This window comes from Gymnoscopelus microlampas (genome assembly GCF_963454915.1).
Source record: "Gymnoscopelus microlampas genome assembly, chromosome: 1".
Taxonomy (NCBI): Eukaryota; Metazoa; Chordata; class Actinopteri; order Myctophiformes; family Myctophidae; genus Gymnoscopelus; species Gymnoscopelus microlampas.
Window position 1 is genome coordinate 29851233 of NC_139962.1, and position 26029 is coordinate 29877261.

Here is a 26029-nt window from a genome sequence, read left to right on the forward strand (position 1 = left end):
TTTACCCCTGCGCCACCCGGACGGCCCATAAACTTTTATGTTTTTCTCCCCTGGTCTCTGTCTCTTCCTGTGCTCCCATTCACTGTGTGATTTACTAACATGGGGGGGGGGCTCTCTCATTTCATCACTATTGTGGATTGATACTACATTATGCATGCACTGACTGCCGAGGAAGGAAGGATAGACGATGAGACAGACAGACAGACAGACAGACAGACAGACAGACAGATAGAGCATCAGGGAGAGCAAGCAGAGTGACAGAGAGAGCTCTAGGGTTGCAACAGTTAAACTAATTGATTTAATCAATTATAATAAAAAATAATAATAGTTAAATACAATAATTGATTAATAATCTATCCCGACGACCACGAAGAGCGTGATGACATCTGGAGAGACAGAGGGTGACCGGAGAGACGGCGACCCGGGGTGGAGGGGGTTGGCAGCCCAAACCAGGATGAACCAAAAAGCTACAGACTGCAGTAAAACTGCGAGGGTTTAAAGATCCATCAAGGCAGAATGAGATGTTTTTGCCCAGTAGGGTTGATGATGACGCAACGCACAGAAGAATGCCCACTTCTGGTCAGACGAAGGAGGAGCCAGGCCCGGAGTCAACCCACAGTGTCTAGAGCCTCCAAGTGTCGCCAACACTTGCTGTTAACATCTCACCTGCCACCCTAAACCCTAACCCCCTAATTAGCACTGTCTCTTACTCCCCTCAAGAGACAGTGGGGGCTGTAGCATGGCACTTGGACACAGGCTGGGGTTTGATTAGCCTCGGTTGGGTCGCCAGGAGAAGGGTGTCTGTTGCAAGACCGAAACACCCAGTGACTCCAGGTAACAACCATAGATATAGAAACCTAGATACCTCATTGGCCTCTGCAGTTCATTGGAGCGACCGGTATCTCAATACAAGGCTCTTCCGCAGGGCTACTTGACTACTGGCCAATCACAGCGCGTTAACTACTGGCCAATCACAGCGCATCGAACTGACTAGTTGCTGCGCGGCTGACTCTTAAGCAAAGACCCGCCCCACCGCCCTCTGATTGGCCTACCGAACGTCCCCTTTTGTGACGTACGCGGAAGTTTCCAGCTTGCCCTGCTAAAGCGGAAGCACGGCCGAGATACGCACGTCTCAGAGCCGAATGAGGAGTCTACCTTCATATGTCTATGGTAACAACACTGATGATGTGTCCAAGTTTGTGCATCAGTAGATGTTTTTATTTACTATCCCTATTTTGGGTATGTCATCGTAGGTGTGTGTGTGTGTGTGTGTGTGTGTGTGTGTGTGTGTGTGTGTGTGTGTGTGTGTGTGTGTGTGTTTTTTAATAATTTGTTTTTTTACCGTAGGTCGACGTTCTTCAGGTGACTCATTCGGGCCAAGGTGGCCAGCTCCAGACTCTCCACTTTGTTGCCAGCCATGGCCAGTTTGTCCACCCCGCTCAAGCCCTCCAGCACAGCAGGGATGTTGGGGAAGTTATTGAAGGAAAGCCCCAGGCTGTTCAGCTGAGACAGGCCTCCCAGTTCCTCAGGCAGGGAGCTCAAGTGATTTCCATCCAGAGCGAGGATCTGTAGGCTTAAAAGACACAGACAGAAAAAGCTAGCCAACTTTATTTATGTATTTATTTTATTTGGCCACTGCTGCTTAGAATTCAATAAAAGGTTCAAGTATCTGCTTGTGGATAATGTGAAATTGCATTCATTTATTGCACATTACTACTGTTTCTCAATGTTGGTTCCGGGGACCACCAGCGGTCCTTATCGAACCTTACGGGTCTGTAACTCTAACAGTTAAAGGGATATTTCACTTTTTTTTTTAAAAAAGGGTAATTTCGTCTACTCAGGCTTTTGGGAGCACCCCGGACAGTTTTAAAGTTGCTTGATTCAGTATTTAGATATTTGATATTAATTTTATCAGACATGCCCCCTTTTCAATTACTTTTTTCATTTATTTTAAATATTTTTGGGGGAAAATTTAAAAAAATAAATATAATGAAAAAATGTAATATAATAAATGAAAAAGGTAATCGAAAAAATACAGCCCCCTCACGTATTAGGAGGGCAGGATGAGTCACCAGAACCAAGGTGTTTTTGATGAATCTAACATTAAAAAAATGTTAGATTCGTTAAAAATGGAGTTTGAAGTTATAATAGGTTTGTATAGGAAGGGGGCATGTCTGATAAAATGAATATCAAATGTCTAAATACTGAATCAAGCAACTTGTCTGGGGGCTCACGAAAGCCTGAGTAGACGATAAAATGACCCAAAACTTTTTTGAAAGTGAAATATCCCTTCAAATAAACACTGGGGATTTTACAGAGTAGATTAGGGTCCCAGAGAAAAAAACTAAAACTATCAAATGGGGGTCCGTGGCCTAAGGCTTATCAAACTAAGGCTTATCAAACCTTGAAAGGTTGACAATCATTTAACTACTGGAACAATCTATCTACACTGTAACAAAACTCAGGGGTGTACAAATGAAACTTACAGTAAGGGTCCATTTGTACACTCTTACAGTTACAGACCCATATGGGTCTATTTGGACACCTGGTGGTCCCTAGACCCAACGTTGAGAACCAGTGAGCTAGCCAACATAACCTCAAGCTTATGTGAAATTACATGAATTTATTGCATATTACACTATACATGAAAAGTGACGGCAGCATTAAAAGTGGCCTAGATTAGATGCTTAGATGATTTAATGTGGTTACATAATGAAACAGCTGAACTTTACACATTTCACTGACTCCATTAAAGCTGCCGTCCAGATGCAGACTACATTAATTTAGGTTATGAATGCAAAGATTTCTGAATGGTGAAAAAAAATCTTCAAATTTTCACAATTTTCTTTCAAAAATAGCAGATATACAAGCTCATAGCGCGGCACCGAGTGCTGCACTATGAGCTTGTACAGCAGATCAGCTATTTTTGAAAGAAAATTGTCCAAAGAAATCTTAAAATGACACACAGATGCGTTCCCGGTCTTAATAGGTTAAATAAATCTCTGTTTAGACATTACGAATAGCATAACAGTTTAAATATACATCAAATATTCACTGAAATGAAAAGGCAAACCAGGAATGAGCAGAACATAGTAATTTACGTACATCGGATAGACTGTTCCCTCCTTGTCACTTGCATCTAAATCTATATATTCTGATTATGATACTCTGTTTGCTCAATAACATGGGTCTCCCTGTATCTCCAGCTCTTTAATAAACAGAATTTTTCATTGCCAATTTCAGCCAATCAGGCGAGATCATTTTAAAGCATTCAAGTTACAATTTTGTCTGCTCACTTCTTTGTATCATCACATCCAATTTCACTTGTTTATCCTGTATCGTGTATGAGTTCTCTCTCCTGATTGGCTAAAATTGGTATCCCTTGCCTGAACATTAGTTTATGTTTACTAAAAGCTGGAGAGACAGGGAGACACCTGTTGCTGAGCAAGCACTAATATGATAATGATTACTATCAGAATATAGAGCTATTGAACACTTATTTTAACAGGAAATATCACTTACTGCACCTTTAAAACTACTTTTTGGGGAAACAATGGGAGAAAAACAAATCTTATATTGTATTATTCTATTGACAGTCTCTCTCTCACTGTCTTTCACAAAGTTTCACTGACACAAGTTTTACCTACTTGTGTCATGTACAATCTCTAACCACCCGGTTATTGCCAGTGTCCATTTAGGTAAATCAACAACTAACAGTCATAAAATAAAGTACAATAGGGGTAATTAAAAAAGGCATCAGCAGTAAGTAAATGGTAAATGTACGTAAATGACCAGCAGTGAAAATAAATAAATCATAATGAACAGACACACAGAGGACCTAATATTTAGAGTGAGTGTGCATGTTGGTGTACCGCACCTTTGCAGGTTGCCTATCTGCACAGGGACTGTGTGGAGACCATTGCAGGAGAGGTTGAGTTCCGTCAAGGTCCGAATCTCACACACAGACTCAGGAAACACACCCAGACGGTTGTGAGACAGGTTTAGGCTCTTCAGCTGGGAGAACCTGACATGAAATGAAGAAGGAAGAAAAAAGAAAACAAAGTTATCACGTTCTATTAGGATTAGTCAGATTAGAGTTTAGTTGTAAACCAACAATGATAAAAAAAAAGTGGAATGAGCCATCTATTCTTGTAAATGTATTCTCCTGAAATTCATTCATTGTCTCCGCCAGGCTGAAGGCGTGGACAAGACTATATTTTTTCCTCTGTCTTTCCGTCCGTCCGTGCGTGTGTTTGTCTGTGTACAGCTAATTTCTGGCACTGTTGGACTGATCGGCGTGAAACTGTGCACACACTCCCTAGCGGCGCATACGCTGGCAATCCAGCTTGACAGCTTGGTTCGACTCCCGATCCCGACGACTTTTGCTGTGTGTCACCCCCCATCTCTCTCCCCATTTCCTGTCAGCCTACTTTCGTATCAATAAAGGCAGAAAAAGCCCCCAAAAATATATTAAAAAAAATATATATATATATTATTATAGCGCCACCAAGAGGACGATTTTTTATTTAACACATTGGGTGCCAAAACCGTATATATACGGTTTTGGGAATACAACCATGGAGTGCCAAACTTTTTTTTCTTTTCTTCACAGCACCAGGAGATATAATTTTCCGAAGATTTAGACTCCAATCCACTTCCTGGTTAACTTATGACTTCAAAAGCCTGTATCTCGGCTCCTCAAAAATGGTTAAAAATCCTGGCACTCAGTGTACTCTGTTTTTAAAAAAACCTGGCACCCCATGTGTTAATATTACTCCTACATATGTTGTGCTAACATCATGCAAATCATTACACATAATCTCGACTATAGTCATGTGATCAAGACAGATGTGTCAGATTTTTCATATCCCATCGTGATTTGCTAAGATTGGCTTCAAAAGTTTTGAACAAAATGCCTGAAATCATGAACGCAACGTCCGATTGCCGTGAAACTTCACATTGGCCTGTTATAGCGCCACCAGGAGGCAGACTTTTGCAAAAAAAAAGTTGTGCTATTACTCCCTTTTGTCCAAGCATCATGCAAATCTGTACACGACACGTTATCTCTATAGTCATGTCATCAAGACGCACCTGTCTGATTTTTCATATTTCATCCTGATTGGCTAAGATTGACTTCTACAACCTGGCCTAGTGGAGACCTGTGCTCCGAGGAGCACATTTTTCTAGTTTACCTTTATTTCCTCAAAATCTGAGCGGGCTGTGTGATTTCACCAATCCCTTGAAACAATCATGGTACGAAGGTATGCAAATTGGCCAGTTGGCCACTTGCTGAAACTTGAAACCACTTTACTTTGAGCAATGGTGATGAGTGGGGCACAAGGCCTCTGATATTTGCATATTTGAATATTCATAGGCAATAGGTAATAGGTAGGTAATTTCAAGATGTGGGAGAAAGAGTGCTTCTAGCCCCTTTTCAGAGAATTTAGTTTTGACTTTTTAATGTGTTAAATAACATATTGATCGTACCATTTTAGCATGCTTTAAAACATGTCTAGAGGGGGACTTCAACTAACGCTAATTATGGTGCCTGGGTGAAAGCACCTGCCCACCACCACAGAGTCTAGGAATCCACCGCGGTGCAACACAATTGGCTTTGATCGGGGAGGGAAGCCAGACAAGGAGGATGATCTTTGTCGCTGCACATAGTATAGGCTGAGGTGGTGGTGGGAATGTTGTCCTCCCAGTGGGGGCTCCTCACTGGTAGGTGAGCCACTAGGGTACAACAGTTGCAACACAGAAATGTTTGGGGAGGAATTAATTGGCATAAAGAGGGGGTAAAAATAATACATAATTATATATATTTAAAATAATAATAATAATCCAACACTAATTGTTATGCTTGTTCTAGCCAGGATCATAGTTTTCAGTTTTCACACTCTGATGTGACTGATGTGAGGTTAAGTACTAGAAACCCATGTCTATCCCACAACGTGGAGTTATGGTACATTTAAAGCAGATACGTATCATCACTATGTCCCATCCTGAGAAGAGAGAAGAGGTGATTTACTGTACCTCCATGTCCGATCAAATCACTACAAATACCGTAGACCTTTTTTGAGAAGCCTGGATATGCTTGGGGAGATTTTATCATATACAAGACATTATTGCTTATGTTATGAATGTGGCAACGTTTATTCGTGAAATTAGAAATATTGGTTTTCTAAAGAGAGTGCATCAAAGAGGCATACTCTGCTGCAGGCTGAGAAGAAGAACATTTACATTTCAGTCTATAACATAACATATACAGTAGCAGCATATTGTTTATGCCTCTACCTGAGCCTCCTTCCTCTCTGTCATTACCTCCCTTCATTGTATTTTTAGAAACAGGATGTTTCTTTGGTCTGTGCTCTAGTATGGGTTGTGACTCATGGCGGCAGCCATCACTGTTCCTGGCAGCACATGACAACATGGATGACATGGGCGACACAGTGGACGCCTCTATGACGCTGTGTCCTCCTGTCCCTTCCATTCACCACCATGCATCACTTCATTCGTCACAACCCAGTCTGCTGGAAGGCTTTCACAGATGTGTGAACATGCAGTAGCATGTTATCATATGCTGTATTTCACATGTGTGTGAACATGCAGTAGCATTATTGCTCATGTTGTATTTGCAGAAATGAGAATAAACACTGTATGAGCTAACAACGAACTATTTCAAAATAAGTTAATCAAAATGTGTGTTTTTTCACTTAAGCTAACCCTACTATTTAGGATGTGTCATCATAATAATGATTTTAGAGATCCTTGTAAGTTATGAGATATAATGTCTCAATTGAGCCCCAGATGCTGGGCATTCTCTAGTCTAGAGCAACTGGTAGGTCTTTTTTTCAGTTGCTTCTGAAACTCCCGTTACGACAAACGTCTGTCACTATCAAATCACTGAGGACGCCTCAGACACAGCCTTGTGGTTAATCTTACGATAAATCATTGACATCTGATATCTACATTTGCTGCTCTAGTCTTTGTTTTTAGACAGTTTGCCCACTTGCTAGGATAGTATATTCCTTTTTACACACAGTAAAATTACACTTTCAGATTTAAAACACTGAGGTTTGGAGACAGTTGGACCCTCAGCTGGGGTGACACCAAAAGTAATCGGTACTACTTTTTCACAACCGAAAACCAAAAAAGGAGAATAGAGTGGAGTCAAGTTGTGCCAGTACCATGCAATGGTTATGAACCAATAGTCTCATCCACTGCACATTCCTACTGTATAAGAAAGAACTCTGCCAGGCAGACAGCCCACTGATATGCAGGGTTCTTAAAATATGGGTAAATACGGTTTCTTGTTTTTCTGGTGCGTCACCTGTGACATCACAAAGAAATCTCTGACACAAAGAATGTCTGATATACTCTCACTGCAGAGCCATTGGTGTCTTTGTTTCCTCTTCCCCTTGAACCAAGAGAAGCTCTCTCACAGCATCGTGCCGGAAAAGGGCCGAAAATGTGCGTGTGTCTACTCGGGTGTCGTGTTTCCATCACTGCCGATCAGAGCTGGAGCCAGTAAATACCAGTGACTACTGCACAGTCATTTGAATGAATGCCAATCGTAGCCTTTCCCACTAATGACAAATATTAGTGGGTGTACACTACATGTTTTTTTTTCCAGTGGGACAGGGGCTTGAGTGTTGGACTACAGGTCTGGTGCTAGTTTGGCAGGGTGGGTGGCAATGGTGGAAGAAATACTCAGACTTTTTACTTAAGTAAAAATAGTAATACCACAATATGAAACGTAAAGGCCTGTATTAATTAATATTAATTAATTAATTCAAATTGCACTTGGGTAAAAGTACAAAAGTATTGGCATCAAAATATACTATATACCAAAGTAAAAGTTCCAAATTTGTCGAACACTTTCTAAAATAGCCGATCTACAAGCTCACAGCGTGTTGCGATATGACACGTTGTGAGCTTGTGGATCTATAAAAGTATAAAATAAGGATTAATTTGTTAATGTATGTTTTGTAATAATAATGTAAATCTATAAAGTAGTAACTAAAGTTGTCAAATAATTGCAGTGGAGTAAAAAGTGAAAAATAATCTCCTTTGAAGTAGTAGTAGAAGTACTTCTACTACTACTTCTGCTTTTGAAGTAGGTGTTTCCATGCTTATATAGTGTCTTCTTCTTCCATCTGCCAAAGATCAGTCACAATTCCTCCTTGCATAGTCACTCTTAAGCCAGTACCATGCAGTGGACAGGAGTGTTGGGCTACAGGCCGGCTGCTAGTGTGTCTATACCTCAAGTGGATCTGGCAGGCTGTGTGGTGTTTCCATGTCAGACCATATTTCTCAGTCTCTTTTTACGCTATGTGCCAAACATCAACCACAATTCCTCCCTAATTGACTTTATATACACGACAATGCAATGCTAAGGTTTCTCAGATCTGGGAGAAAAGCTTTTCTTTTTTTATATATCCTATAATACATTGCAAAACCCAAAACCCCCCCAAAAAAACTCTCACTGTGTGGGACTAAACACAAAAACAACATATCAATTTCACTAACAACATAAGCCACAACGCGCATAATGACTTCGCGCAACCTGTAGGCCACTTCACACTGCTCAGCACACATCTGCCCCCTCGAAGCATAATTAATTGCGGCCAACACAAACTCACAACATTACGGTCGGCCATGTTGTTCCTTAGCGTCATCGCCGAACACCGCCCAGCGAGACCCAAACCGCGAGGCGGACCAAATTTCGTGTACACCATTTGTGTTACCTTTTATTTCCTCCGAGGTGGAAACTGGAAAGACTGGTGATGCGAGGTTAGTTCCCTTTAGCTCTCAGCACGCTGTGTGTGTGTGTGTGTGTGTGTGTGTGTGTGTGTGTGTGTGTGTGTGTGGACTACTGCACGCTTTTGTGGGTCTTTGCGAAATCCCGAAGTGGAGTTTATTGGTCATTGGAACGGTGATGCACGTCACCCCTTTGTCAAGTGGGTATTTTCAAACCCTGGAATGGATTTAGGGGAGCATCAGAGTGTTTGTGTTGGAGCGCCTCAGTGCGGCTGCAGAGTTCATGTGCAACCTCTTGCATGCGATGTTTCGCGGGGGTCCAAAAGGGTCCGCGATGTTTGGCGGGGGTCCCGACACTCCCAGGGGACCCGGGGGTCCCCCATATTGAATATCAGTGTTGCCACATTTGCGCCAGAAACAAGCAAACACCTTCATGAAAAAAAAAAAACAGCCGAAGGGGTCCGCCATGTTCCAGGGGGGTCCCAACACTCCCAGGGGGTCCGCGGACCACCCGAAGTGGAGTTTATTGGTCATTGGAACGGTGATGCACGTCACCCCTTTGTCAAGTGGGTATTTTCAAACCCTGGAATGGATTTAGGGGAGCATCAGAGTGTTTGTGTTGGAGCGCCTCAGTGCGGCTGCAGAGTTCATGTGCAACCTCTTGCATGCGATGTTTCGCGGGGGTCCAAAAGGGTCCGCGATGTTTGGCGGGGGTCCCGACACTCCCAGGGGACCCGGGGGTCCCCCATATTGAATATCAGTGTTGCCACATTTGCGCCAGAAACAAGCAAACACCTTCATGAAAAAAAAAAAAACAGCCGAAGGGGTCCGCCATGTTCCAGGGGGGTCCCAACACTCCCAGGGGGTCCGCGGACCACCAGGGGGTCCGCGGACCCCCACGTAAAAAAAAAATATAAACATTTTTTTCAAATTTTTTTTTTTTTTTTTTCACTTTTGGAAAGTTTTATCCCACCATTTTGGTACCCCAAAATAAGCGCGCCATCACAGCCCTAGAGCCCCGTGCGCGGCTGGGGTCGAGGGGGGCGTAGCCCCCCGAGACTCTAGTATATAACAAAATGTTTAGGCTATGTATTATACTGCACATTTTTTAATCATACAAATCTTTATTTTCAAGAGGGGAAAAAAAACTAAATTATTTACAGTTCAGCAAACTACTGTAACATTATAAATCATCGCATTCTTTTATGCATCAAATTAAAAGGAGTTTCGATATACAATAACTTTTTATAAGAACTTATGCGGCAAGCTTCCACTGTATTTGTTGTTTGTTGTTACTGGATATGAAACATGGTCACAGGCACATATTAGACTACTACGTACAGTATGAACAGTGAGCCAGGAGAGACCGCCTTCACCTTTTATGCTCCAGATAGATTGAACAATAATCAAGACTCTCTGAAACTGGTCCGGCTGGTCTCCATAGAGATGTTCAGGGTGCTATTGCTTGTGTAGCCCTCTAATGTTATCTGCATCTGTGATTTTAAGAGGTTTTGTATTGCTTTTATTGTTTTTATACGTACCACATGTTTGTATTATTGTAATAGCAATAGATTTGTAGTACTGTACATGCTGTAATCAGGGCATCCTTGAAAAAGAGAGCTTGCTCTCAATGGTCCTCACTGGGTAGGTGCAGAGAAGCTCCCCAAGTACAGTGGAATAGTTTTAAAAGGGCGCTCTGGTGGCAAGTTCTGCATATGACTGTATCTGTATACTCAAATTACGCCTGTTGGCGTTAACAGGGATGTTTACCTGGGCAGGTTGAGGAGGCCGCCAGGCCCCTGTAGGCTCATGAAGTTGTGTCTCAGGTTGAGGTGAGTGACGTCCTGGCTGTAGAACAGATACTCAGGTACTGCTTCCAGACTGTAGCAGGACAGATCCACCAGGCTTACTGTCTGAGACACCACCTTCACACGTGCACACACACGCGCGTGCACACACACACACACACACACACACACACACACACACACACACACACACACACACACACACACACACACACACACACACACACAAATAGTAGAGAACAACTTAGGACAGCAATTTATTAAATGCCATTTTTACTATTTTATTTTACATTTTCAACTTGCCGTCGCTATTAGGTGAACATTGGGACAACCAATAGACTCAGACAGTCCTTTGTGTCAGTAGCTATGAAGAAGTATGAGGCCCACGATGGTCGCTTGGTACGTTCAATAGACTAATTGCTCTGAAATCAACAGTTCAGTACAGTACGGACGGACACTATCTGACATGCTTACAGTACTGTGTGTGTTCTCTTGTGTGTCTTTGTCACCTGTAAACCTGTGATGTGACAAATACATATGATTGGGATTCTGAAGTGGTTAATGGTCCAGTACTTGCAACACTACAGTACCGGCTGGTTGCACGCACAGCAGTCTTGTGACTTTACAGTACATTCCACATCCTATCCAACAGGCACATCTTATCTGCATGTGCAGAATGTAGCTAAACCGCCTCGCTTTCATCCTCCCCAAAATAACACCAGCCATTACCACAGCCAGCCTGTTACATCTAAAGTACTATCACGTGAGGGTGTCGCCTGCCTCAAAAAATAATTGATCTACAAGCAATTTGAGCTTGTATATTATTTTTTGGCAAGCAACACTACAGCTACAGAGCATTGAATTAGGCTTATTACAGTTTTTTCCTGACCCAATAACATGTGGGCTAGTCTATGGTCCTGTTTTCCAATGGATCACTGTCTGAGCAACAATCCCTCACACGAGGCGCTTACTCAGCTGTGCATGAGAACATGTCACTGCTTTTAGACATGGAAAAGACACAACCTCAGAGATCAGTGGTGGAAGAAGTACTTAAGTGAAAGTAGCAACACCACAATTGTTATAACAATACTCTGTTACAGGTAAAAGGCCTGTATTAGAAATTTGATTTGAGTAAAAGTACAAAAGCATTGGCACCAAAATATACTTACAGTACCAAAGTAAAAGTACAGATTTTTTCTAAATGTGTCAAACATTTACTGATTATTACTTTTTTCCCCAAAACATTTCAGATTTTATAAAAAAGAAAAATAGCAGATCTACAAGCTCACAAAATGTTGCATCGCAATGTGTTGTGAGCTTGTAGATCTGCTATTTTTGAATAGTCAAAGTTCCTAAGTATAAAATACGGCTTAATTGGTTGTGTATGTGTGGTTTGTAAAAAAGTATCTAAATCTACAAAGTAACTTGCAACTAAAGTTTTCAAATTACTGCAGTACAATATTTACCTCTGAGGTGTAGAGAGTAGACACTTAAAGTATCATTTATTTTTATACTCAAGTACTTTAGTTTACTTGGCAAGCAAGTACTCGATTGAATGTACTTAATTACTTTCCAGTTCCGCTGCGACTCATCAGCTGGCAGCTTAAAAACAAGGGCCTAGATCACACCAGCTGATGTGAAAGTGGACAATGAAAGAGAGATAAAAAGGCAATTGAAACAAGATAGGGGTTAGGTAGTTCTGCTGCTTCAATTCCAGGTATTGACTTTCAGTGTGCGTGTGCGTGCGTGTGTGCGAGTGTGCGAGTGTGTGCGTGTGTGCACGTGTGTGTGTGTGTGTGTGTGTGTGTGTGTGTGTGTGTGTGTGTGTGTGTGTGTGTGTGTGTGTGTGTGTGAGAGCACAGTATGTGTAATAGAGAGGCAATGGGGGGTACAAAATATCAGTACGGGCTCCTCTTTCTAGTGTAAAGTCACAATCTGTTCAGATAGCAGCCCTTTAATCCATAGAGGACTCCATATGATAGAATGATAGAGGGAGAGAGAGAGAGAGAGGACAGACAGACAGACAGACAGACAGACAGACAGACAGACAGACAGACAGAGAGAGAGCATGAGGGAGAGCGTTTATATTTTCTGCTCAGTCTAGCATGAACTCTGCCCCAAATCCTCCAAAAGCCTTCTTCACTCATTATTAGCAATCTCCATAGAAACCTCTGATGTATGAGTATGTGCCGGCCTGTATTCAAAACATTTTTAGCTTGTAGATCGGCTATTTTTGTAGATCAGCTATTTTTGAATAGCCAACGTATGAATTTGGCTTAAACGGTATATGTTTTAGACTGTTAACTGACTGCTCTTACCCAGTGATCCATGTTAACTGACTGCTCTTACCCGGTGATCCATGTTAACTGACTGCTCTAACCCAGTGATCCATTTCAACTGACTGCTCTAACCTAGTGATCCACGTTAACTGACTGCTCTAACCCAGTGATCCACGTTAACTGACTGCTCTAACCCAGTGATCCATGTTAACTGACTGCTCTAACCTAATGACCCATGTTAACTGACTGCTCTAACCCAGTGATCCATGTTAACTGACTGCTCTAACCCAGTGATCCATGTTAACTGACTGCTCTAACCTAATGATCCATGTTAACTGACTGCTCTAACCCAGTGATCCATGTTAACTGACTGCTCTAACCTAATGATCCATGTTAACTGACTGCTCTAACCCAGTGATCCATGTTAACTGACTGCTCTAACCTAATGATCCATGTTAACTGACTGCTCTAACCCAGTGATCCATGTTAACTGACTGCTCTAACCCAGTGATCCATGTTAACTGACTGCTCTAACCCAGTGATCCATGTTAACTGACTGCTCTAACCCAGTGATCCATGTTAACTGACTGCTCTAACCCAGTGATCCATGTTAACTGACTGCTCTAACCCAGTGATCCATGTTAACTGACTGCTCTAACCCAGTGATCCATGTTAACTGACTGCTCTAACCCAGTGATCCATGTTAACTGACTGCTCTAACCCAGTCAAAGCATACTGTATATGCTTTGACTAATTTCATTTACAGTACGACAAATTTACAAATTTACAGCTTGCTGCTTAGGAGAAATTGATTCAAAAATATATTTTAAAGACATTTTAATCACAAACCCTGTGTAGCATTAGAAAACTGTGGAATAGTTGGATGGCCTGAGAGACTATGGGATCCATGCTAACTGACTGTTGGTTATTGTCCGTTATATTTCTATGCTGTTTATGCACTTTGGGCAACTCTGGTTGTTTTTATACATGCTTTATGAATGAAATTGACTCAGCTTGACTGCTCTAATCCAGTGAACCATGCCACTGTGGCAGAGACAGATCCTGGACTTAGCATGAATCTGCAACTAATTGGATTGTCCTTTTTTGTTCTGTTGCCCCTTCTCTTTCCTGGATCACTGTGTGCTTGGCTCACTGTCAACAGGGACTCTCTCTGAGGTTGACGGGGTGGAGCCGGGACACAATTCATTAATTAGGACATATGTTTCTCAATGTCGGGTCCAGGGACCACCAAGGATCCAAATGCATCCTCCCGGGTCTGTAACTCAGTTATTGTATTGGGGCTCCAGTACAGTGTTGTTCGTGATTGTCCGTTTTCTGAATTTCAGGCGCTAACACATTGCGCCCACAAAATGCGGCCTGTAAATAGCAAAATTGGCGTGGACACACCCGTCGTTAAACTAGTGCCCTGCAAGTGTACAAATGGAACCAAATGGCCGGACCGGACGTTGAGAACAGTGAATTAGGATAGCAGAGCTTTGCAGAAACTTTGAGTCTTTGACAGGACCAGACATGGTGTTCTGAAAGACACTCAACATTCAATCCAAATGCTAAATGATCTGGGGTCATTGTTGAGCCTCCTGTCATGTGCAGTTACAAGTCAACCATGAATTAATGACTACATGACTTGACAGTAAAGTCTAAAGCCTGAGTTATGCTGCGCTTAGTTGCACAATGCGAGTGGAAGTAAAAGTAGCAATAAAGTAAAAGACCTGTATTCAAAATTGTACTTGAGTAAAAATACAAACGTATTGGCATCAAAATAATACTTACAGTACCAAAGTAAAAGTATAGATCATTATATGCCCCATTTCACAGGTATTTTCAAAATAGCAGATCTACAAGCTCACAATGCATAGCATTTCGGCCGCTAGTATTGGTCTATTTCCGTCTATTTTCGAATAGATGACATATACAATACGGCTTCAATGGTTAATGTATGTTTTGTAATAGTAATCTATGCTATATCTACAAAGTAATTTGTAATTAATGTAGTGGAGTAAAAGGTACAATATTTGCCTCTGAGTTGTAGTGGAGTATATGGATGGTCTGGTGGATCAGGCAGTTTACAGGCTTCCTCCAGGTAGTTGAATTACACACTGGAGCAAAACTGTGCCTGAACAGACTTATAACCAGCTTGAGACTGTGTATATGCCACTCCTCTAATTATCAAAGTCAATTGCTTCAGGTGAAACTGCCTTTAATGGGCTGTCAGCTGAGACTTAACAATAGGCTCTGAAATTACTAACTATTTGAAAGCTAAACCAACTAAACAGCTAAACCAACTATAAGCTAAACCAAATATGATACAAACACTGATACTTTTGAGCAAAGTACAGCAACTTAAAGCTACCTGCTATTATAAGAAAACTATACTCAGGCTGTCTGGTGGATCAGGCAGTTTACAGGCTTCCTCCAGGTAGTTGAATTACACACTGGAGCAAAACTGTGCCTGAACAGACTTATAACCAGCTTGAGACTGTGTATATGCCACTCCTCTAATTATCAAAGTCAATTGCTTCAGGTGAAACTGCCTTTAATGGGCTGTCAGCTGAGACTTAACAATAGGCTCTGAAATTACTAACTATTTGAAAGCTAAACCAACTAAACAGCTAAACCAACTATAAGCTAAACCAAATATGATACAAACACTGATACTTTTGAGCAAAGTACAGCAACTTAAAGCTACCTGCTATTATAAGAAAACTATACTCAGGCTGTCTGGTGGATCAGGCAGTTTACAGGCTTCCTCCAGGTAGTTGAATTACACACTGGAGCAAAACTGTGCCTGAACAGACTTATAACCAGCTTGAGACTGTGTATATGCCACTCCTCTAATTATCAAAGTCAATTGCTTCAGGTGAAACTGCCTTTAATGGGCTGTCAGCTGAGACTTAACAATAGGCTCTGAAATTACTAACTATTTGAAAGCTAAACCAACTAAACAGCTAAACCAACTATAAGCTAAACCAAATATGATACAAACACTGATACTTTTGAGCAAAGTACAGCAACTTAAAGCTACCTGCTATTATAAGAAAACTATACTCAGGCTGTCTGGTGGATCAGGCAGTTTACAGGCTTCCTCCAGGTAGTTGAATTACACACTGGAGCAAAACTGTGCCTGAACAGACTTATAACCAGCTTGAGACTGTGTATATGCCACTCCTCTAATTATCAAAGTCAATTGCTTCAGGTGAAACTGCCTTTAATGGGCTGTCAGCTGAGACTTAACAATAGGCTCTGAAATTACTAACTATTTGAAAGCTAAACCAACTAAACAGCTAAACCAACTATAAGCTAAACCAAATATGATACAAACACTGATACTTTTGAGCAAAGTACAGCAACTTAAAGCTACCTGCTATTATAAGAAAACTATACTCAGGCTGTCTGGTGGATCAGGCAGTACTCAAGTAAAGTAAAAGTACCTCAAAGGTGTACGTAAGTTCAGTACTTGAGTACTTAGTTACTTTCCACCACTGCATAAGCAAGCAGTTCAATCAATGCCAGAAGCAAGTGAGAGCCTGTCTCTCCATGGAGCCAATCAGCTGCACTCAGAGAGAAGCTTTCCGATTGGAGGATTCAGCAGCCAGACACTACACTAAGGCAAGCGTCCTCTAAGATTCAAATCTCTGATCTCAGTACAAGCCCACAGGGACTAACCATGGAATCAGAACACACACACACAGACACAGACACACACACACACACACACAGACACAGACACACACACACACACACACACACACACACACACACACACACACACACACACACACACACACACACACACACACACACACACACACACACACACACACACACTTAGTCTCTTGCTTACTTTTGATGCTTGCCGATGCCATCGCTGGTAGTCGGCTAGTGTGTCAAAGTTGACAAAGTAGGTCTGGGCCTGTGGTCCCGCTGAGCTGAACATCAGACAATGTTGTCTTCTCTTCACCTCTTCTACCTTCACAAAAAAAAACAAAAAAAACATTGACATTGATGGTTACATCCTGACATCCAGTGTTGTTTACACTTTGTCAAGTCCTATCCTGCCCGTGGTCCCGCCCCTCTTCACACTCATTTGTTGCAGTTGCTTGGTTGGACAAAAATACTCTCTCTCCTTCCACTACCATTAAAAAAAATAGTTTTTCAGTTGCCTCGTGTTGATATTTAATGTATTTAATTCTTATTTTAAACTTGGCCTCAGTAAAAAGGAACATCTCGGGTACAGTATAGTGACTGGGCATAACATGTTTTTTTACCCCCAGAATTTGATATATATTTTTAAATTCACTCAGCATAAACTAGAAAAGTAAGCTACTCTGAGCACAGATCTGGTCAGGTCATGTCGGCTGTGTTGCGACATGTTTAAGCGCCACCCGAGGTCAATAAAAAAAAGTTATTCCTTGGCCTAGTGGTAGTGTGCGTGCAAAGTTTCACGGCAATCAGATCATGCGTTCATGATTTGTGTCATTTTGTGCAAAACGGCCAGTCCCGCAACCTTTAGAAGCCAATTGTGGCCATTCTGAATGGAATATAAAAAAGATGACAGATATGTCTTGATCACATGACTACAGAGATAATGTGTCCCGATTTGCATGAGGTTTGGACGAACTCTGTAGGAGTGACAGCAAAAGAATTGTTTTGCAAACATCTGCCTCATGGTGGCACTTTAACAGCCCAATATGACAAATCTGGAGATGAGCTGGTCACAGACGGACAGACAGCAGACAGACAGACTCACTGGAGTGAAAACATAATCCCTCAGCCTGGCGGAGATAACAACCGGAAGGAGGTGGAACCACGGCGGAACAAGGAGTAAGGAGCCTGCTGGTTGGTCGATCAGGGACCAAACATTTTTTTGTCCACCTACTGTAGGCCTATACCTTGGCTTCAGAACCAGCATAAAATATTCTGTCAATTCAGTCTGGCAAATTTCAGGATTACTAGAAACTGCCTTTAAACCGAGGCAGCTAAGATATACTTCCACTCAGTGGTTATTTCCCACATCACCTACTGTCCGACTGTTTGATAAGTTGGTCCAATACACACACTCTACAGCCACAAAACCACTGGAAACCTAATACAGTACAAACAAACAAGCACATAAAACTTTAGACAATTCGGTTTTCAATTTGCCATATTATAGTATAATTAGCTGGGAGAACCACATATACCGTAATACCATAAAAGTCTAGTTTAGTTTATAGGATTATGCATTCTTAACTCCCCCTTCATTGTCCAATTTAATCAACTTCAAATCTACAACAAACAGAGCTACTAGAGGTGCAGCTGGGGGGGGGCTACTGTATACTGGATGCCTTTCTAATCCTTGGTGCCATTGCTGCATTTGACAACTTTTCCCTGCAGATCAAGCAATCCGGTGTGGGGCAGGTACTGTAGCAGTGTAGGGGTAGCAGTGGAGGGAGCAATCATTATAAAATAAAACAAAGCTGACACATCCACTGGAGGGGACAGTAGGTGCATGACCAACGAAAATCACAGGCAATTCAAAAACAAAAGTCTGCACACTGTGGCTTACAGGGCTCCTAGTTAAAGCTTTATTTGATTAACGTTTCGACTTCTTAGATGAAACGTTAATCAAATAAAGCTTTAACTGAGAGCCCTTTAAGCCACAGTGTGCAGACTTTTATTTTTGAATTGCCAGCAATCATTGTAAAGCGTCACTTTTGGCCATTTGGCTGCACCTGACTCATCAGACATAGCTTTCAATGTCAATTGCTGAATGGGTGTGTAATGTTAATTGTTCTTGTTATTTGTTCTTAGGAAACCTATCCATATTCCCCTCTCATCCAGCCAACGACATCAGCACATTTGCCCGCCCGTCTACAAAGCAGCGGGCGTACGTAAATGCTTAAATTCTTTCCACGACATCTATTGTGAGGAAAACTTGAGAGCATATCCATTTCGGTTAGAACGAATAAAACTTTGTACTTGACACTTAAATCGATATAAAATCATTTTAGTGACAATGGTTAATTCCAAATATTATCAAAGTATTCTGTGGCACCTCTGGACTGGTGTCATGGCACCCTGATTATTTGAGAAACCCTGGTATAAATTGTATATGTTTTTATTATGCTAGGATGCCTAACACAAAGGCATAGATATGAAAGATATCGCAATACAATAAGGTGCACATTATTACAAGTCAAGGGTATACATTTGTTAAATACATTTGTACTGCATGATACACTCAGTGTGTACTGTACACGTACTGCAGGGCTTTCTCTCTGCAGCTGACGTGAATTGTACACAGCAGTCCATCCCAGCTGTGTTGTCGTATCCGCACCCAGCTGGGCGCCTGTGATCGTCCCTGAGAGGGAAGCGCCTGCAGGGCTGTTTATAAAGCCATCGTCCCCCTCAAGACCAGGGCCAGACCCATATATCAGTCTGGCCGATATATTGGCCATAATTTGACTTTATGGAAGATATAGGAAACTATGCAGCCGATGTGTCTTGAGTTTTTTTTTTTTTTTTTACCAATTTCAACCTGCATGGTATCCTTATTTTGGGCAACATGTTTTTGCATATATGCAAACATTTTGAAAGGTTTTCAAAATGTGTCCAGGCTTATTCTTTTTCTTTTTTTTTCACACTGTATATGTTTGTAAAAGTAAAATATCTCATATCTAAGTTTTTTCCGGAGTACTTCTTCCACCCACTGTCTCTCTCACCTTCCCGCCCACCAGTGGCAGGATGTGCATCTTCCCCGTCAAGCTGTCTTTGACGGAGGCCACGATCAGACAAGTACCACAGAGGATGACCTGCCGCTCGGCCCACTTGTGCAGCTGCGTCTTGCCCTTCCTGACGTTGAACACGCCTTTCAGCAGCGTCCGCTCCTGCTGGTCCGCGTTCACTGGACGCTCTGAGAAGAAGAATAGCCCACACACAACACACACACACACACACACACACACACACACACACACACAAAGATTTAGTCAAGTCAAGTCGTCTTTATTTATGTAGCACATTGAAAAACAGCAAGAGTAGAGCATAGAAAAGTTAATTAAAATATAATTTTAAATAAAACTAGAAAACGTTTTTTTTTTTGGGGGGGGGGGCTTTTCTGCCTTTATTATTGATAGGACAGTAGGCTGACAGGAAATGGGGAGAGAGAGATGGGGAGTGACATGCAGCAAAGGCCGTCGGGATCGGGACTGACTAAATTGTAGCCCAGGTGTGTGGGCCAGCAATGTTGTGTGGGCCAGCAATGTTGATGGAATAAGAAGAATCTGACAGATCCATCTTGATCACGGAATCATGGAAGCTTATGACTTTGACTCCACTACATTTCAAAGACAAATATTGTACTTTTGACTACATCCCTAGGAAAACAAACTAATAAAATAGTGAAAGTAGCAGGTCTACCAGCTCACAATGCATCTGAGCTTGAAGGTCTATTATTAGCCGCGAGCTGAAAGCGCTGCGGCTCTACAGACAGCCTCAGACATCGTCACTCGCGACACGACATGTTTTCGACATGTTTTCGACATGTTTTCGGGACACCTATTTGTCTATTGGCTGTCCTGGCTGTCCTTCACTACTTTACAGCCAATGGGGAGACACTACTTTAAAGCCCATGGACGGCCCATGGACGGCCAATGGACGGCCGTCATTCACAGCACCCGCCTCCCCTCGCAGCACCCCCCCCCCTCCGTCTCCATCTGTCCCTCTCCCAAGTCCCTCTCTCTCTCTCTCTCTCTCACACACACACACACACACACACACACACACACGCGCGCGCACGCTCTCTTTCTCTCTTTCTCTCTCTCTCTCTCTCTCTCTCTCTCTCTCTCTCTCTCTCTCTAACACACACACACCAGCTCCAGCGAAAAGTTTGTGGTTGCTTTGTTGATGTGTTAGCAACATGCTATGCTAACCGTAATAGTGAGAGGACAGAGTGAGAGGCTGAGAGTCATAAAGTCATTAAGTCATAAAAAGTCGGCCAGCGGAGAATCTTCTAATCATCTGTGACTTACAACAGCCGCAGGGCTTCAGTGTTGATTTAACTCTGAGGAGCAGTGGAAGTACTCAAATGTTTTACTTGAGTAAAAGTATTAATACTGCAATGTAGAAGTACTCTGTTACAAGTAAAAGTCCGCAATTCAAAATTTACATGAGTAAAAGTACAAAAGTGTTGGTATCCAAATGTATTTAAAGTACCAAAAGTAAAAGTACACAAATGTTTGAAAATAGCAGATCTACAAGCTCACAACGTGTCGCGATGCAACACTTTGTGAGCTTGTAGATCAGCTATTTTCAAATAGCCTTGGTATAAAATAGGGCTAAAGTGGTTAATGTATGTTTTATAATGTAATAATTTATATCTGCAAAGTAACTACTAACTCAAGTTTTCAAATAATTGTAGTGGAGCAAAAGTACAATATTTGCCTCTGAGATGTAGTGGAGTAGAAGTACAAGTACTGAAAACTGGAAATACCACAGTAAAGTGAAAAATACCTCAAAATTGTACTTAAATACAGTACTTGAGTACATGTTATGTAGTTACTTTACACCACTGATGACATGCCTGTCTAAGACAAGTCCCAGAGTATTCCTAAAACTGTATATATCTGTAGGCTATTTTTATTTAGTTATTATTGTCCATTTTATTTTCTTGCTTAATATTTTCTTTTCTTCATTATATCAATTATATGTAGAACCATCTGTGGTACAAGTTCCAACAACATTTCGCTGCTTGTATCTTTATGAGTCAGTAACAAATAAAGCTTCTTGAATTCTGCACAATCCTAATGTTGTAATTCACTGCAGAAGGACTTGTTTTGTACCACAATAGGTAGCCTAGTCCTATACCGGTTACTTATTTTTATTTGAATGTTAAGACATTTATGCTTGAATGACAGTGATTAGGCCATAACATGTTACAGCACTATACAAAAACAAGACATGACAAAGTCATAATATAGCCGCAAAATGTCATATTGAGGTATGCCATTTTTTGGCAGAGTTCTTCTACATTGCAGTATTGATACTTTAACTTGAGTAGTTGGGGGGGGACACACACACAATACAGCTGCTAATAATATGAATGTCAAATCATATTCAAAAGGACATATATATATTTTTTTAACATTTTTTTTTATTTTTTATGTTTTTTCAAAAAGTTTTTTTTTTTCATTTTTTTTTTAAATTTAAATTTCTCAACGGCAGATTGGGGCAAAAAAAGCGGCTAAATTATGACTAGTCATTTCTTGTTTTCACTATTTGTGAACGTTTCAGATTTTTTGTGAAACTTTCTCAATTTAAATACAGCAATACTTTGGTATTAAAAAGCACATGTACATCAGAATACTTGATTATTTTGCATGTACTTTTGAACACAAAACAAGTGCTTACTCCGGTACTTAAACTGAAGGACACATTTGAGAGTGCAACTCTGACTCAAGTATGCTACTCGGATTGAGTACTTTGTCCACCACTGGTAAGGACACACACACACACACACACACACACACACACACACACACACACACACACACACACACACACACACACACACACACACACACACACAATAATAAATTAAACTAATTATTAGCATATGCTCATGACATGAGTCATTTCCAAGCGGAGCAGGAGAGGTTTACAGAGCGTGAGGTCACCAACATCACTGGTTCTCAACGTGGGGTCCGGGGACCACCAGGTCTGTGCAGTAACTATTGGGCGTGTACAAATTGAACCAAATAGACCCTTTCAGGTCTGTAACTGTTGATTGCGTTCAAATGGAACCAAAAGGACCCCGTAATGGTTCCATTTGTACAATCCATTCGTTCCATTTTAGTTTGAATTAACAGCTATTTTCAAATAGCCCAGGTATAAAATAGGGCTAAAGTGGTTAATGTATGTTTTATAATGTAATCATTTATATCGGCAAAGTAACTAGTAACTAAAGTTTTCAAATAATTGTAGTGGAGTAAAAATACATAATTTGCCTTTGAGATGTAGTGGAGTAGAAGTAAAAGTACTGAAAACTGGAAATACTCCATTAAAGTGAAAGTACCTCAAAATTGTACTTAAGTACAGTACTTGAGTAAATGTACTTAGTTACTTTACGCCACTGGACAATTGCGTAATCTAAATTTACACCGGAACCCCAATCTACATTGTACAATCCTCAGGGCTTATGGAACCAATCCGTAAGGGTCCATTTGGTTTCTTTTGTACACAGTTACAGACCCAGAGGGGTCCATTTGGACTCCAGGTGGTCTCCAGACAGCAGTCACATACATGTACTACTATGTCATCATGAAGTCATCCATGTATTAGTCAGTTCATTAGAACGCCGTTTTCTAGAAATGTCCGTATACAGTTACTCTGAACTGGAGACCAGGGTTATTATAGTTATCTGAACTAAAACCAACAAAATAACCAAAACTAATTGAAAAAAAATCACACCCTGTGTGAAGGTAGCGGCGCCTTTGAATACATTATGTCATCGATATGTGTTTATAATGTGTTTATAGCCATGTGTCATGTGAAGCTTGACCAATCACTTTGTTGACGGGTCTGACCAATCAGAGCGTCGACGACAGATAAAGTTAAATTGAGGATCTAACTTTAAATAACTTACCTAGAAGGAGACTTTAGCCAAATAAAAATATATACAAAAAAAAACATGAGGAAATAAAAAATAAACCTTGACATCATAGTGATGTCATGAATAGTCCCCTTGCCTGACAAATCACAACCTTGACGGGCCTGACCAATCAGAACCTTGACGGGCCTGACCAATCAGAACCTTGACGGGCCTGACCAATCAGAACCTTAACGGACTCTTGGATTCTCGATCGTCTCTATCAAACCATTCTGTCATAACGGATGACTGGGTCCCGAACTCAGACTTTCTATACATTCACCCTTCATCTGTTCTTGTATCTTTCTCTTTCTATTCGTCATATTAACTTTAAATAACTTACCTAGACGGAGACTTTAGCCAAATGAATAATAAGATGAAGTCATTGTCATCGTTTATATAGACATCGAATTCTATATTCATGACATCATAGTGATGTCATGAATAGTGACCAATCACAACTTTGGCGCACCTGACCAATCAGAACGTTGACGCACCTGACCAATCAGAACGTTGGCGCACCTGACCAATCAGAACGTTGACGCAAAAGCCAGGCATAGAGGGCTAATATCCGCTCTATACCTAAAGGTATAGAGCGGCTAGCGCCGCTAACAAAGATTTTTTGGGGCTTTTTGGCCTACAATACACTAGAGACAGACAGGGAACAGGGAGATTGAGATGGGGAGAGACATGCAGAAAAGATCGTCAGGAACGGGATTCAAACCCTCGATACGCTGTCAAGCTACATTAGAGCCTAGGTGCCCGGACCGCAACGCCAGCGATCCGGACCAAAATAAATATTTTTGGTGGATATGAAATCTTATCTTCCGATGTTTTTAGCCATGCCAGTTTTAAAGACATGTTTTTGCAAAAATATTTAAAATTAAAAAAACATACTAAACTAAACAACTAAATTAGCAAACCTGCTTTGACAACTAATGAAAACTAAACTGAAATTGAAACCAAAAGTCCAATTAAAAATGCAAAACTGACCTGTTGACTTATAAACCTTTGGTTTGATTTCTTTACACTATTGGCATTGATTGATTGACATAAATGCATATACATGAACATAATTTGTATATATCTGTCGAAAGGATAAAACACAAAAAAGCTTAAGAGCCTATTTATATTACAGGATGGTTCGAACAGTAAAGACATTGGTTGTTATTGAAGGAAGGGACGTGTGTGTGTGTGTGTGTGTGTGTGTGTGTGTGTGTGTGTGTGTGTGTGTGTGTGTGTGTGTGCACGTGTTTGTGGACACGCATGCCGTGTAGTAGCTTGAAGCGGAAGACATTCCTTTCCTCTCCCCTCATTAGTTATTCATTAGTTAATTTGATTGGTTCAGGCAATGTCGCAATGCCATGGCCGATGCTCCATATCAGGACAGTTTCTCGTGCGATATCATCGTCAGATCGCTCACTCGCTGGCAGTCAGGATGAGATGTCACACTGAATGTCTGTACTGAGAGAGTGAGTGTGTGTGTGTGTGTGTGTGTGTGTGTGTGTGTGTGTGTGTGTGTGTGTGTGTGTGTGTGTGTGTGTGTGTGTGTGTGTGTGTGTGTGTGTGTGTGTGTGTGTGTGTGTTTGTGTGTGTGTGTGTGTGTGTGTGTCTGTCTGTCTCCCTACTGCTGCGCTCTCCCAGGTGCATCTGTCAGGTTGATGAATGAGTCAGGCTTTCGTCACATTAAATTTGCATTCTTTAGCTGTGGTCGGGTGATGCTGAAGGACACAACAGCGTTGTCCGTACTCAGACAGCCCTCCAATAAAATGAGGTTAATGGGATGGTCATGCCACTATAGAGAATACACAGCGTCAGTCTGTACTGTGCAATGCCGGAGCCAGGGTTTAGAAGTTGGCGTGGGTGGTTTGGGGGTTTAAGTAATTAGCCTTGGGAACCACTGGTTCCAGAACCAATAACCATAGGTCAGGAGCCTGTCTAATGTTTCTGGAGCGCCAGGCAGCATGATGTACAAGTTAGGGCCGGGGCGATATGACTTCAAATCACTATCACAGTTATTTCAAACGTTTGCCTCGATTACGATGAAAGATTATTAAAAAAAAAGGAATTAAACAATGAATGAAATAGCAGATCTACAAGTTTACGACGCACAGCAATTTATGCTACCTTTGTACCACACTACAACAAAGTATAATACAGGGTTAAGTGGTTAATCAGACTAATCGGTTTAGTCTATTATACAAAATCCATTGCAATGTTGATTCTTTGATAATAATAAATAAAAACTTGCTTATTCGATTAACCTACATCGATTAATGAATATAAACATCGGTTTCAATATTCTTTCTGCCCTAGTATAGGTACACTTACTGGACACGATGCTAGTATGTTACCCCAATCCAACCCTTGATGCTGAGTGCCAAGCAGGGAGGCATTGGGTACCATTTGTATAGTCTATGACTCGGCCAGGGATTGAGCCCCCAGCCTCCAGATCTCAGGGCGCACACTCTAACCACAAGGCCATTGAGCTTTCTCCACCCAGAAAAACGTCCACAAAGGAGTTTTATGGTACCTCA

General features: G+C 41.4%; 1 protein-coding gene across 1 annotated transcript in view; it reads right to left on the reverse strand.

The window, feature by feature from the left end:
• phlpp2 (PH domain and leucine rich repeat protein phosphatase 2) overlaps positions 1-26029 on the reverse strand; it is a 75237-nt gene that overhangs the window by 22986 nt on the left and 26222 nt on the right. Inside the window, exons 4-8 of the mRNA XM_084079095.1 lie at positions 19570-19760; positions 16710-16835; positions 10531-10685; positions 3878-4024; positions 1343-1573 (exon numbers count right to left, since the gene is read on the reverse strand). Coding sequence (XP_083935221.1) covers positions 1343-1573; positions 3878-4024; positions 10531-10685; positions 16710-16835; positions 19570-19760 — 850 coding nt within the window. The remainder of the gene's footprint in view (positions 1-1342; positions 1574-3877; positions 4025-10530; positions 10686-16709; positions 16836-19569; positions 19761-26029) is intronic.